Genomic DNA, 15316 nt, shown 5'->3' with positions numbered 1-15316 from the left:
GTTTTTTATGCCCAGCGTCACATGGAGATCTTCCAGCGACGTCATCACTTCCTTCGACCTTATTTGGGGTTTTTTCCTGCCAGACTTCTGGGCGATGGTGGATGGTCCCTGCTGCTCACCATCTCCCCAAAACTGTGTTAGGAGACACTCAGAGACACACCAGAGGAAATCAGATGAATCGTCGGCTGCAGAACATCGGTGCTGGGCTGCAGAACACAATGATGGTGACCCATTTAGCGACGGCAGTTGTGTTTGAGGTCCACAGTCCAGATGTTCTCGTATAAGATATGGCAGGAAAGAAAAGTTCCAAAACTAACTTTGCCCTGCCACCTTGTCACTATAATGTAAACAACTTTAACATCGAGTTAGAGTTTAAAAAATACTTCTGGAGGATGCGGGCATCGATCCCGCTACCTCTCGCATGCTAAGCGAGCGCTCTACCATTTGAGCTAATCCCCCACTGGCTTTGCAGCGAGCCTTGTACATTTTTGCCATATAAAGTCTGCCGAATAGCTGTTTGGATACATTTCTTTCTTTGAATCATGAACCTGGTGAACAAGCAAACAAACCCAAACGTCGGTGGGAGGTGGACAGAAGCAAGACTTCAAATATAGAAACATGCCTGACGATGATGACGATGACAGTGCTCTGTGTCCGAAACGTCACGCACCCGTTGGGGAGATGCCATCAGACTGACTGGTCGTCCTACCAGGCGAACGGACTCTTCTTTCTGTTTGCGTCTGTGCATCAATTAGGTCTGCTGTTATTGGCTCAGAGTGAATGTAGGACAGATTTGATCGGGAGGGAATGTAGTTGTGGGAGGGGCTTCACTGGAAAAAGTATATAAACCAACTAAACCTGAGGGTTTTTGTCATCAGACCAATCGAACACATTAAACTTCCAGCTGTTTCATTTCGATTTTTACAGTCAGAAATTTCAGCTGAACAAAAGAAACTGTGAAATAACCACCCCCCCCCCAAAAAAAAAGAAAAGAAAAAGAAAGAGACACGAATTTCCCAGCAGCTTTCTGATGTTCTGTAAATAAATAATGGACCGGTTGTCAGTTTAAAATGGAAACAACTGGAAACCTTCAACTATAATGGCAAGAAATATCTGTCCGAATGAATTCTACAACCCATGCAATCTATGCCAAACCTGATTCTGGACCCTGGGAGTCTGAGGTCCATCAGGAGGACTGTTGAGCTGCGACATTGCTCTGCTATTCTTTTCTTTTTTTTTTTACAGCAATGCCATTATAAAGAAAGTATGGAAGTAAAACGTGGCATTAGGAGGTTCCTTAAGTTAGTAAGTTCTGCTGCACAGTGATGACTAACTTTTACGTTCTTTCTTTATTGATATGCTGCATTGCTCCTTCATGTTTTAAAAAGAGCGTTTAAATGTTTTCTCCCTGTTGACTCTGAACACGAACGGTCCAACTGAGTCGTGATGTGCAAACCCTCTATTGTGACAAACATCCCCTCACCGAGGTTTCCGCTGACATGTTTTATGCCGTCATGTCTCATGCTGTCATGGCTGAAGCCTGGCGCTGACTAATCCAGATATATCGGCTGCTGGATGTCTGGCGTGTTAGAGGTATTTCAGGGAGCCGCTCGCCTTGAGTCTTTGAACCCCTCGGACTGGTTTGATTCTGATCTGGAGCTTTTTCCAGCGCGCTCTTAACACCTTCAGTGAGTGTAAACCCGCGATGATGATGAGTGACCTCGATGCGAAGGTGAGTCCCTTAGAGATGAATGCTAGTAAACATCACGTCCTCTCCAAGAGATGGGACATGACCGAGCTGCTTTCTAAAGACCATGACCCAGTCCTGCTGCAGAAATAGAACCACGCTGCCGTGTGTCGGCATGCGGCGGCTGGCTGCATTTAGACCAACACACACACTAGCTGGAATGCTGCTGGAACTTTCCAGTGGGTGTGTGCTTGTATATAAACAGCTGAACAGCCAAAGGAACCACAGACCACACACTGATCTGAAACCGAGACCAGCACCAGACCAGCAGACCAGCAGACCAGCAGCAGCATGTTGTGCCCCAGCATCTTCCAGCCATCCCCTGTCACAATGAGGCCTTTCCTGGACTTCCACTGGCCGGTCCGCAGCTTGTGGCCCGAGACGCGGCCGCTCTTCTACCACATTGAGCAGGAGATGATGCGTCACATGCAGGAGATGAGGCAGAGCATGGAGTTCATGGAGAGGCTGCACCAGAAGATCTTTGATGAGATCGACCAGACCTCCTCCTCCTCTGCCATCTTCAAGCCTATCGCCTTCCAGGAGCTGAGGCAGGACGGCGGCAGCTTCGCCCTCAGCCTGGACACCACAGAGTTCTCCCCGGAGGAGCTGTCAGTCAAGCAGGTGGGCAGGAAGCTGAGGGTGAGCGGCCGGACAGAGAAGAAGCAGGAGGACGGGAAGGGCTCTTACTCCTACAGGTGTCAGGAGTTCAGGCAGGAAGTTGACCTGCCAGACAGCATTGACCCAGAGGCCGTCACCTGCGCGCTGGTGGGGGGCCGTCTGCAGATCCAGGCGCCCAGGGAGAGAGCGATCACTGACGGGAAAGAGAGAGTCGTCCCCATCAGTGTCACCTCAGCACCGGCGATCACATCCTCCGGGGCGCCAGAGGGGAGCAGCTCCCCCGCCACAGAGAACTCGCCCTCTGAGCAAAGCTAAAAACTCTCCGTGAACCATCTCAGCCGCTCTCCACCTGTAACGGCCCGTAGCAGACGCAAGCTGATGTTCTTCTCATGTACTTCAATGTTCAACTGTTTCTAATAAACCGTCAACTGTTTTATTCAAGTTTGTATGAATGTTTCAGGTAATTTCAAACCTTTCCTGGCAGTTTTGTTGCGATCGACCCAGCAGTTTACAGCTTTTGCCTGTTGACTGACGACGTTAAGTCAGATGCAACATTTCAAAATGTATTTTTTATGCAACAAGATGACAACGAATTCCTAATTATTAATTTATATCAGTTCAAGTTTACTCCAAATGGTTAATTTTCTAATAGTTACATTCTGATTCCTGTAAAATGATGCTGGCTCCATAATTATTTTCTCTTTAAATGAGAAACGCCAAACAATATTGTCCCGATGATATGAAACATATTGACTTTTAAGTCTCTCAGTAATGAAACTTGGGGTGGGGGGGGGGGGGACGACACAAAAACAAACAAAACAACAAAAAACCCCACAAAAAATGAAGATGTTCTACAGCAGCGCACATTAAGTTTTCCCAACATTTCAGGTTTCCGTAGCCGGAAGTGAAAATTGGCTCCTAACAAATGTGCTACAACCTGAAATTAAAACCTCCATGAAGAGATGAGACCCAACTCCAAATGATCTTTGCAGCTTTGAAAAACATGTAGAAAGTTTTCGATAGCGAGGCAATGACAGGGATGATGTGAGTTGGCAATTCACTAATTCATAGCAGCTTCGGTTGGCGAGGTTAGCGTTAGCCAGCCGGCTACAGGAAGCTACCTCAGGACACACAAACCTGCGGAGGAGACTCAACCTTTGCCGGGAAACGGCAAGCACGGTGCGACAGCAGACGCTTGGACCGGTCAATGTGACGTGTGGCTGTAAACGTGTAAGCAATGTTTTGTGTCATGTTGGACACGATGGCTGCCGGGCGGCTGAGAGGGAAGCTTTCTGCAAGCTGAGAGATGGATGATTGTAAAAACATCAAAATGAGAAACTTGATTGTGGTCAGAAATGATCACGGACTCCTTCAGCTGATGACAATAAACACAAGACACCCGTTTTTCTTTCTTTGTAAAATAATTCTCAATAAACTTAATTTATTCACAAACTGCTTTTCAAATTGCCATGTTGTCATTGTTTTTTTTTTTTAAAAACACATACAATAAAAAACATTTCTAAAAGACAAGAGATGTCCGAGTCTCTCCGGTATCTTTGTTCACGACCGCTCCTCCTCCTTCCTGAAGCTTCTTTTATTTTTTCAGACATGATGCATCAGATTAGAAATATTAAGAAAAAACATCATGAAATAAAGAATTAAAGGACTAAAGATTTAACAGCTACAGTACACAGTTCCTCTTCCTCCCCGTTAGTTTTGTCTTTTCCTTTTTTTTTTCTTCTTAACATTTTGATTTACAGAGTAATAGAATATGTTCAGTTAAGGCTCATGTTGGGTGTCATGGACCAAAAAACAGAAACAAGCCAACAGACGAGGGGAGAGGTGGCATACAGAGATGTTGAGTGTGTCTTTAACGTGACTTACAGGGACAGAAGTGCTTTTGTAGGAAAGTGAGTTTTGTAGGAACATTGGATGTGTTTTATGGTGATTTTTTTGCGTATGGATGTATGTTACTGGGATATAATGCGTGTGTGTGTGTGTGTGTATGATGGTTCATACAGGGCCATTATGTGTGTACGAGTTTTATGAGGACATGGTGTGTGTATGTGTGTGCATTACAGGGAAATTGTGTTCACGTCAAAGTTTATCTTATCATGTTACTTTCCTTTCCTTTCCTTTAAAATATGTACTTGAGTTTGTTTTTTTCCCTCTCTGGACACCATGTTTTCTGTCTGGCAGCACATGACGGTAACAGATTAGCGAACAGCCAACTTCAGTATGAACCGGAGACAGCCCCCATTTTTGTAAATAACTTGACTGGTGTTCTCCCATGAATTTGTAGCTCGTGTCAACTAAGTATAGAGCTGAGTCAGGATGTAGCTTAGCTTAGCTTAGCTTAGAATGAGGACTGGAGGAACATTAGCAGCTAGCTTACCATCTCACACATCTGAATTTCACCAATTTCCAAATAAGTCGTCTAATTAGAAATATCAAAAAGAATTAGAGAAACATGGCACTTTTCAAATAACCGATGTTCATTGTGACTTATGTTCAGGCTTCTAATTAATCTGATGGTCATTATTTTAAGTGGTCACGGATATTTAGGTTATTAAATATATTGTTTTTCATTACATGAAATATGCATAATTGGAAATACAGTACATGGAATTGGAGTTGATATTTTTTTCTATTTTCTGATAGGTATTAGCAAACATGTCTTTGGTTTTTTTCAGTAAAAACCTCATTGGACTGCATTTCAGTGAACCCTTTGGTTGCGCTCTTTATGCTAAGCTATGCTAACATGTCCTGACAACAGCTTTACAAGTTGAGATCAATCCGAACAAATCAGCAGCAGGATGTTTTTGTGAATCAGCCTTTTACGCGTGTTCTTCCTGTCAAGGTGAACGACTTCTGAATCTGGCAAAAAACAAAACAAACACACAAACTGAGATTTTGCTGACGCCCTCAGACAACGGCCTTGTCTTTCACACCATGAACTCACGCCTCTGGGGTTTTAACAAAGATCTGCTCATTCTGACGATAGAACATCGCATCCCTTCAGCAACGATTCAATCTAAAATTCTCCTTCACCTGCAGATTGTCTTTGATTTTTTAAGTTTCTAATGTTGGTCTTGGACGGCGTTAACACCTAAATTAGCACCTAAACTCCCAAATGTAGTGGACTGACCCAACTAGGCACACTGAGCATTCAGTGGCTGCTGAATAGAGTTCAAAGTTAGAACGCGTCGGAGCCACGGGGTGGCGAGTGTTGCCATGCAGACGGGTCCAACAGGTCATCTCTTGTATCTCCTCGCCTTATCGGCCAACTCAGTAGAAGAGGGGCTTTTTCTCGCTGTATCCATTGATCCTGAGCTTTATAAGTGCGGTGTCATTTTAGAGAAATAAAGCAGATTGAGAGCAGATAAGAAGCAAACGTTGGTGAGTTTGTGTCTCCGTCTTTGCACTGTTGGGTTTAGGGGGTAGAACGACACCGAGTGAGTGTCAAGCGGCAGTGATGAACTCGCTTACACTCTTTTTAGGTGACCTCTGTCAAAATCCTCCTCCTTCACAACGAAGAAGTAAACCACTGCAGGAGGTCGTTCCCCATCCATGTAGTGAAGGATTATGCTGGGTGCGGGGGGTGAAAGTCTGCAGCATCAAAGTGATTCAATTATTTTAAGTCACATGAATGAAGTATTGATTACTTAAAAGAAATCAATACTATGACCTGAGCAGGTCATCACGAGCTGACTCAGCAAATATCAGCAGTTCTGGTTTTGGAGTCTGGACATTCAAATTTGAGTCAGAGAGGCTGCCCCCCCAGACCTTCATCTGCTTAAACATATTTTTTCTTCTTTGTGGGCATAAAAAATAATAATCACTTGAAAATGTGTGGCTTTTTCTTCATGGTTGATCTTGCACGCATTCACAAATGCTGCTTCTAGATTTGATCCGGATTAAACTCCATGCTCGGACTGCAGTTCTCACACAACGCTATTAGCTACACACAAACACACACGCACGCACGCGTGCACAGGGAGTGATTTATCGGGTGTGTGTGCTGTTTTCAGGTGTGACAGGAATGTGTGAACACTCAGGTAACAACAGCATCAGTGGCTACCGGCCCTTTGTGAGGCCTGACAGGACACCGCCGCTCCACATGGTCACGCCCAGGTCACATGACTCAGACAGGAAGCGTTTGCCAAGCAGCAGCATTTAACTTAATACAATTTCTGGAATACTTGTTGTGAAAACGTTATTCCAAATCAAGAACTTGTGTTTCTCTCAGTCAAAAGTTTTTCACATTTTTTAAATGAAAATTAATGTCCAGCCGAGATGTCAATCAATCGAACTGAATTACTGATTGACAGTGAAACGTTTAACCAACTAACAAAGCAAAACTGAGAGGCAACGAGTACGGAGGCCAAAACTGCCACAACCAAACAAGAGTAGATATTAAGAGGCGGAGGGGCAGTCCATCGCAGGGCCATCAGGAGCAGTTAGGGGCTCAGTATCTTGCTCAAGGACACTTGGACGTGGTCACCGGGGGAGCTGGGGTTTGAACTAGCAACCCTTTGGTTGTTAAAGGGTCACTCCACCTCTGAGCCACGCCGCCCCTGGAGATGTCACTTAGACATCAATCAGATGCTAAAATGTATTTTATGAGTTTTGTACTCATTCTTTTTTTTATTTTTATCATGACTCCTTTCCTGATTTGATCTTTTGCTGTTTATGCTTTGGCTCAAGCATTCAGGCATCAAAATCTTAACGCAGCAGACAGTAAATCATGAAGAACAGATCTTGGATTCATAAAAATCAAGTCGTAAACAGCGCACTGAAATTAAGAAATACAGGAATAAATACAAAAATATAAACAAAAATAAAAAAATTAAATATGAAAATACGTGATATATTTGTTTCTATATTATTCCATGTATTTATCTGCAGGTATGTATTTATGATTGTGGCAATGATGGTCCTCCGTACCAGTAAACAGATGTAGAATCACATCTTGTTGCTAACACCTGATTAATTAACACGCTGCATGACCTTTCAACCGGTCTGTGCAGGACCGACAGTGGCGTGACGATGCTCGGCCAGATGTGGTGGTTGGCCTGTTAGGGACTCAGCAGCTGTGTGTTGGAAGACGCCTGGACGCCGGGAAGCAGCGAAGCGGAGGGAACCCTGGACCACCTGAATCCCGTTTGCTAACAGGGCGAGCAGGATTCTGAGTGTGCAGGTTCCCTCTCATCACGAGCGACCAGTTACTCTCTAATATCCTCGCTGCAAAGACGGCCAGCTTTCCAACCACAGGACGCCGCAGAGAGGAAGTGACAGCGCCAAGTCTTTCACGCTGGTAGTCACATCATCACTGTTGCCAATCAGCTTCGAGGTACTCCAGCTCATCCAATGAGAGAAGGTGTTGTTCCTGAGAGCCTTGCTGATTGATGGAAAGGAGGCCGGAGTGTTAAGATGATGGTCATCTGGGAAAAGGGGAGGGGCTTCAGATCAAAATTCAAAATAAAACTAAAGTATAAAAAGGAAACAGAGAACAGCCTTCCATTTACAAACACATCAGTTCTCTTCTATTAAGTTCAGGTCCAGTTCTGTACAATCCCTCTCGAACACTGCCTGCTGTGCCGCCTCGCGATCGTCTGCATCCTCCTCCCCGTCGTCGTCGTCATCATCATCGTCCTCGCGGCACTCTTCGTCGCTCTCGCTCAGCGGCCCGATGCTGTTCCTGCCGAGGCACTCGGCCGGCGAGCAGGAGCCCCGGAAGTCACTCATGAAGGACTCCATGCCCATGCAGATGTCACCGCCACAAGCCAGCCTGCCGCCGCCACGCTCCAAACACTGCGGGTCAATGCTGCGAGTCTGCAGGGGCGACAGGAAGGAGGTCAAGACGTGTCAGAGTCTCTCACAGAGAAAAGAGGAATGTCATCAATTCAACTACAGCCACCGTCCGTTCACTTTCAGCACTTCAGTGAGCCGGCATGAATTCACCCTCCACCGGCGCCCGTCTGAGGGACGATTTTCCAAACAAATGTTCTTCTTATATCTGGATTAACAAACTCAAACCTGCTTTCTGAAATATCTGTAGAATTGATTTAAAAAACTAAAAGTGCAAGGTGCAACACGTCATAAAAATAAAATGAAATCTGGATGTAAAGTAAAAGTCTTCTAACACTTTCCTTCATACAAAAAGATGATAAAACGGTTGACACTTCATTGTTGGGGATGTCCATGATTTACTGAGCAACTGTGATTTGTTCACTGGTCAACAGAAGGGAAGTAAAAAAAATTATGCTGAAGCGTTTTAAAAACCTGGGTTGCTACCAAGTGTTTAAAAAGGAGCCGACAGAGGTCGTGGAGGTCATTAAAGGTCATCAGTGGAAACACAAGAAGCCTGGAGCTTAGTGGTGGTGACCTTGAAGTCATGTGATCCTGGTGTAGTTCCTTCATAGGCTAACGTTAACTTAGCACTGCTAACCATTGCATTCAGGCTTCCAGCATCATCAGAGGGTTCATTAGAGAAGATGATCCTGATGAACTAAACCTGGAAGATCATCAACTTCTGTTCACCAGAGCTGATTTACTGGTTCAATCACCACAATCAAACCATTTAGGTTCTGAACTGTGCCGTGCTAACTTCCTGCCTCATGCCTGGGCCGCTTCGTTCGAATGAACTGGCCAATCATCATGATTTCAAACTGAATATTTGGGGTCTTTTTTAGTCAAGATTGCAGCATCTCTGACTTTTTCTGGCGACAAAAAGAGTAAAGGATTCCTCAGTTCTGAAGTGCTCATCTACCTGAGTCATCTTGGTGAAGTCCAGGACAGGTCGGGCACAGGGCCGGTCTGGGTCACGGCGTCTCTTCAGACCTGGTTTGAGCAGCAGCAGGTCGCAGGGCTGCGAGTGGCAGCGTGGCAACTGAGGTGGCAGGCTGCGGCGCAGGGACGATGGCGTGCTGCATGCTGAGGAGGGCGAGGCAGGAACTGGGCCTCCTGTTGTTGCACCGGCAGCAACGCAGCAGCCCGGAGGAGGCATTGCCGCCTGGCTCGGCACAGGAGGCGGAGGCAGGAAGGTGGAGGCCGTAGAGTCTCTGATGAGCACAGGTGAGAGGGAGAAACGCCTCTGAGGAGGGGGGGGAGGATGAAGGGGTGAGGGAGAGGAGGAGCAGGAGGACGGGGAGGGGAAGAAGCAGCAGCAAGCTCCTCCCCCTGCCGCTGCCTCGCTGGGGTCCCAGGGGAAACTCCAGGGCAATGGCGAGTCCGGAGACAGCGCCAGGCTGAAGAAGGTGGGGCTGGACGAGGAGTGTAGCGAGGAGTTCAGAGAGGAACTGGGAGCACGGAGAGGACAGGCTCCTCCCCCCGCCGCACCTGCCCCTATACCTCCTGCCCCCCCGCTTGTGACCCCTCCTCCTGCTCCTCCATGGCACTGCTGGCGACTGACGGGAGTCCAGACCCGTGAGGCGCTGGGCCGCCAGGTGTAGCGGCAGCGTGACAGGTCCTCCGGAACCGACAATGAGCGGCAGTGGCGTTTGGGGGGTGGGGGAGGAGGGGGAGGGAGGCCAGGGCCAGGAGGGGCCGCCGCTCCGGGGAGCGACAGTTCGGATGCAGAGGTGCTAGGCGCCAGAGGCCGGTGCTGTTGGGGCTGAGAGGGGGGTCCGTCCAGGGGGTCGACCCCCTCCTGCAGGTGAGCATCTGGGGGCACCAGAGGCACAGGGCCAGGAGGGAAACTAGAGCTCAGCAACCCCCCCTGCAGGCCGGACTTGGAGGGAGGGCAGAGCTGCCAGTAGCTGCTCTCTGAGGAGACACACAGACACACAAAATTAGCTTCCTCCGACTGAGGTGATCATAATGTTGATGACATCAGTATGACTGCCAGTCTCTCATTGGTCTGTAGACGTTTGAACTGTGAACACGCCCACTCACCAGGCATCAAGCCATCTGGGCGCCAGCACTCTGCCAGGGTTTTTGGGTCCAGCAGGGACTGGAAGACAAAAACAATGAGATGTTAACAGCCTGATTGATGTGTTATATTTAACCTCATGTGCTTGCTGGATACAAATAACATCATGGCAGGTGGGCGGGGCATCCAGTTGTCTGTGGGGTGTGACTTTGATTCCCGCCAGCGACTGAACGCAATCGTTAGCGTGAATGAGAGGTGATAGGAACGTGCAGGCAGAGGAAAGTCTTCCTTCAGTGAAGAGTTGTTCTCAAAGTTATCAAGATGAGTGTGGCGGCCATTACTGTGGCACCACGGCCAGCAGAGTTTTCTGGGTTCAGTTCTGTGGACAGAAGGACCACTCCCTACTCCTCGCTGAGGTCATGATCTCACAACGACCCCAAGTCTGCAGCAGCTGACATTTTATCCACATGTTTGTGTTCCTGTGACAAATAAGGACTCACCAGGTAAACGTCCCCCGGCTGAGCAGGGTCACCTTCCAGGCTTCAGGCTGTCCGCCAGCCACACGACCACAACATGGTGGCAGGGGCCGAGGGGGGAGACAGGGGAAGGGGCAGGAAGGAGGTGCGGGGTGGAAGGGGAGGAAGAGGAGGAGGGAGGGGAGAACCACCCTCGGTGTGCGTCCGTTAGTTGCAGAAGAAGATGGGGGGCGGGCTGAGGGCTTGAGACTCCACCTCCTCCTTACACCTCAGGGCTGGGTAGCCCCGCCCACTCTCACAAGGGCATCCTCAGGCAGCTGTTGCCCTTGGCAACCCACCTGGAGACAAAGAGAGTTACACGTTCATCAAAATACTTCTGGTTTACCATTTCTCTGTTATTCACTTACTTCACATCCATTATTTTAAAGCCACGCCCCTCTAAACTTCATCACCCTCAGTAAAGACGCACACCCCAAATTTGATCGACGTGATTTTGACGTTTAAGCTGCCTGCCTGACACGCATGTTTCCTGTGGGATAGTTTGTGTTACCATTGTTGGACATGATGAAGACGTCTCCATGGTTCGGGAGGCTTTCGGCGTCGCCGCCAGCTGCTGAGCTTCAGGAGGATTTGCTGACGTGGCGCTGCGGCGACGTATTACATGTTTGACATGTTTGCAGGGACGACCAGCAGAGACGTCCCGGCCAGCAGCGTGACTGGCCAACCTGAGGTTGGTGCACCAACATCAGATAAACCGTAATTTGTTCGATGGTAAATTATCACACGACATCAACGACATGGCGTCAGTGATTCAGAGGTCACTTTGATGCTGAAATGCTTACAAAGATTCAGCACAGAAGTTTATCCAACAAAACTAGACTTTTAAAATCAACACGAGAGATAAGATAAACCTTTATTCGTCCCTCGTGGGCGATAACAACAACAAGTCGGACTGAAACTGATCTTTTCAAAGTTGGATAAATCAACCTAGATAAACTGGTTGGGAACCAGGATGTTTGTACGTCCATCAGCCCCAAACTGGCCTGCCAGCTGGTGAAGGAGGTCGAGCGGTACGGGGAGGAACATGGCGGCAGGCAAACACATCCTGAGTTTCTGTCTAACATCCATCTTCAACGTTCATTCCCATTTCTAGTCCTAAAAACCCCTGGTGAGCTTCATCCAGACGTAAAACCGTATCACGACACTTCACCGTATTTCTGTACAATCACGATGCAGATCTGAGCACCGCCACAGCCGCATCAGTGTCACATACAAAACAATACCCATGAAGTTCGTTATAAAAAAATAAGAATTTGTCTGTCAAGATTCTGGTGAAAATGCAAAAAACGCAAATGACAACATAATTACAGATGCACAATAACGCGGGCACGTCATCGACACCGTGTTCACCGCAGCCCAGTTCTCCTAAAAACGTCTCTTTTTCAAATTCTCAAAATCAGCGAGCAGCCAAAGGACTTGTTACTTTACGGCCCATCAGTAATAAAACACTTCACCTCTGTAAATATCGGTTTATGTTGATTATTCCTCTCGAAGACTTTGTTGTGCTCAATTACTTCTTTAAAGCTCTCGCGTCTCTAAACTCAGCAACGCCACTTAGGTTCAATTGCTGGTCGGAGAAGATCTCATGGCCTCGTTCAGCTCAGTATTTCACTCTAGGTTGATGTTGGCGTCTGTGGCGACTGCCGCAGCCGCGCTGCCAGGAGGAGGAGCCCACGCTATGGGCGGTGCAGGCTACTGTCTGTTTGCTCTTTGCTTTTTTTTATTTTTTTTAATTGTGCATCTCAGTGGGATTTCCCAAATATAATGAGAACCAACGAGTCCAAGTCTGATGGTGAAACGAGTCGTTGTGAGACGCGTGACACAATTTCTACCGTTTTACAGCCACAACAGCGACCAGAGGAGGCGGAGCCAATGATGTCACGTTCCAAACTATCGCAGTCGTGGTGCCGCTATTGCGTCTCTTCCTTTCTGTTACTGTGATTTATTTGGATTTATGGGGAGGTTTTTTTGGACTTTTTTTTTTTTATTTAGCTTTCAGTTTCTCTTTATTTAAAAAAAAAAATCTCTTAAATAGGACAGAATCTCTCCTCCCTTTTATCGTTGTTTGTTTTTTCTGTTCTTAATTTGAGAAAAGATCTGTTCACTGTGTACAGGGCTGTACTTCATTTACTGAGTTAGCCACTAAATTTATTTGGCACTGCTGAGTAGTGAGTCCTGATGAATCAACTGGTGACACATTTCAGTCCCAGTTATTAGAGCACGTTAACGCCATCATAGGTGCTCCTGTGCACGGAACTCCCACAGCACCTCTGCATCATTTATGAAGGATAGATTTCACTTTTCCACTTCATTTGAAGTCAGTTGTGTCATCGCGGGCTCTGACATCATCAAAAGCCGCACCGTTGTTCAAACAATTGCAACAACTTTGTATCATGGTGGGACAGCACCGCTTCATGTCTCCATTTTCCACAGATGTCTAGAAATTAGAAGCGTTTTTCTCCTGTTTTGTTTTCATGTTTGTGTTTGCCAACTGTTTAATGACATTTCCATCAAATGTAGCTCATGTTGCTCCAATAGTTTCTGTATAATTCAGCCTTTTGCCCTCCACTGTACCAAAGGTGTTTTGTGAATACAACCAGATGATTGAACACGAGTTAATCTGAAAAAAAAAAAAAAATTAATGAACACAGAGAAATGAACAAAGAAAACGAGATCAAGGCAGAGAACCTGAGAACCTGTCCTGTTTGGTGAGGTTCAGTCCTGTTTACAGAACAGCGGGCTTTAGCTGTGCTGCTGATTTACATCCCTTAAAATTCCTAACTTCATTTTTTTTGTGACATGAGGTTTCAAACTTGCTGGAAGATCTCCAGAATCTCACTTGGTCCATTGATTCTAATGTATATGAAATAAAACCCTTCAGACATGACAACATCCAAACAGTGAACATGGCTGCTGCAGGAGGTCAGGGGCCACACACGCCACTGACCCCGTCTGTAGTTTTGGAAATAAAACTCCAATCACCGGACTGGTGCGGTGAACTGGTTTGGGATGTGCTCTGTTGTGGTGGAGTCACGCTGATGACAGGCGGCTGTCCGCGGCAGTGGAGGCCGCCTCTCAGATGCCGGACTGAGGCCGCTGGGCATCTCTGACTGCTGCTAGCTTGTGGCTACTACATCCCATTGTTTTCAATGGGGGGGGGGGGGTGCTAATACGCCCAACCTGCGGGTTTGCCAGCCGCTTGCGGGACAAACACCGCAGTGTTACTGGGAACGTCGAGCAGCTGCCTCGCGTGGCAAAAACCGCTCACGAGTCAGATTCGGAATTTTGTTTAACGGTCAATCACGGGGACGGCTAACGATGCCGCGCGGCTCACCTGAACGGTTAGCTAGCTATAAATAACATGTCATCTCGTTATAACTTTCAAGGTCGGCACAATAAATTCTACCACCCGGCCCGGTAAAACCGTTCCAGCAGATGGAAACAGAGCGTCCCCGAACGCTGGCAGGACCGCGGGCTCAGCCTGCTCCGCGGGGCTAGCAGGCAGCTACACCGGCCGCCTGGCAGCATCCAGCGGCGGCAGCGGCGGCGAGCTAACGGACAGGCTAGCAGCGTTAGCCGCGGTGGTTTCACTGTAAATATCCGAGGGGACGTTCCTCGTTGTCGTCCCTCCTCCTGCCTTCTGCTCGGAGGGTTTATGTCTGTGTTAACCCGTGAGCCCTGCGAGATTCCTTACACACAGTGGTTGATGACAATGATGATATTAATAATAATAATGTAATGAAAATAATAACGGCGATGGCCGGCCTGTGAGCTCTCTGAGCAGCGTGCGAGTAGGCAAACACGGCGTGATGCTGCGGAAGGCATCACTGGAGCTGCTAGCGACCGCAGACAGACACATAGGCGAGCATTGTACACACTGGCAGGCGGGCGACGTGCTTACCTGGACGGAGAGCCCCTCCGGGTGACGCTGTGAAGCCGGTGGATGCAGCACTGTCAGTCCGCGGCGGTGCTCGGTGTATTGACCCAGTGTTATTAAAGGGCTGAACGCACCGCTCCGCCTGCCGCCTGCCGCCTGCCGCCGCCGCCGCCGCGGTCACCACCAAACCGACCACAATGAATCAAAGCCCGGATTCAACCGCGCAGAGCGGGCGCTGCAGGCTCCGGGACAAGCTGGAACATCGGCCGTGATCGATGTCCGATGTCGTCTAATTATTACAATATAATAATAAAGATGCGTGCGTGCACACGCCCGTGAGCGGCAGGCATTCATAAATAACGTTTACGGTGTCAGGCAGGAGGAGGAGGGGCGGGGCTAGCCTCATCCCGCAGCACCTGCTCCTCATCTACATTAAATATGATGTTTTTATTAAAGCCTCAGTAAGACCTCCAGCTGACTGCAACCACAACAGCACGCCTTAAATAAAAATATACATTTATATATCAGCGGCTGTAGAGAATCAGCACCGAGTGGCGGGGGGATGATGGGAGTTGTAGTTTACAGCCTGGTGACAGCAGCTTGTTTACGGCTCTGCAGTCGGATCCGCCTGTCAGTCATCGCTGCAGCCACCGGTGGCTCGCTCC

The 15316-nt window shown here is 47.9% G+C and overlaps 2 protein-coding genes and 1 non-coding gene across 3 annotated transcripts; 1 reads left to right on the top strand and 2 right to left on the bottom strand.

The window, feature by feature from the left end:
* Positions 1-386: 386 nt before the first annotated feature.
* On the bottom strand, positions 387-459 carry trnaa-agc (transfer RNA alanine (anticodon AGC)). Its single transcript has one exon. It is a non-coding gene; the product is annotated as a tRNA-Ala (tRNA).
* Positions 460-1985: 1526 nt separating this feature from the next.
* On the top strand, positions 1986-2860 carry hspb9l (heat shock protein, alpha-crystallin-related, b9-like). Its single transcript, XM_086226352.1, has one exon. It carries the CDS (start codon positions 2039-2041, stop codon positions 2678-2680), a length of 642 nt encoding a protein of 213 aa, XP_086082478.1. The 5' UTR covers positions 1986-2038; the 3' UTR covers positions 2681-2860.
* A 2321-nt stretch (positions 2861-5181) lies between these two features.
* Positions 5182-15013, bottom strand: fam53c (family with sequence similarity 53 member C). The gene is made up of 5 exons (XM_086178973.1): positions 14676-15013; positions 10739-11052; positions 10262-10319; positions 9138-10132; positions 5182-8200 (listed from the first exon to the last, which is right to left on the bottom strand). The coding sequence occupies exons 3-5, from the start codon at positions 10266-10268 to the stop codon at positions 7901-7903; spliced, it is 1302 nt and encodes a 433-aa protein (XP_086035099.1). The 5' UTR covers positions 10269-10319; positions 10739-11052; positions 14676-15013; the 3' UTR covers positions 5182-7900.
* Between the last annotated feature and the right edge of the window lie 303 nt (positions 15014-15316).

Source organism: Aulostomus chinensis, chromosome 15 (genome assembly GCF_037954235.1).
Source record: "Aulostomus chinensis isolate RoL2024-O1b breed Wild chromosome 15, RoL_Achi_v1.0, whole genome shotgun sequence".
Taxonomy (NCBI): domain Eukaryota; kingdom Metazoa; phylum Chordata; class Actinopteri; order Syngnathiformes; family Aulostomidae; genus Aulostomus; species Aulostomus chinensis.
The sequence above is the reverse complement of the archived record's forward strand: the minus strand, read 5'-3'. Positions and strand labels throughout refer to the sequence as shown.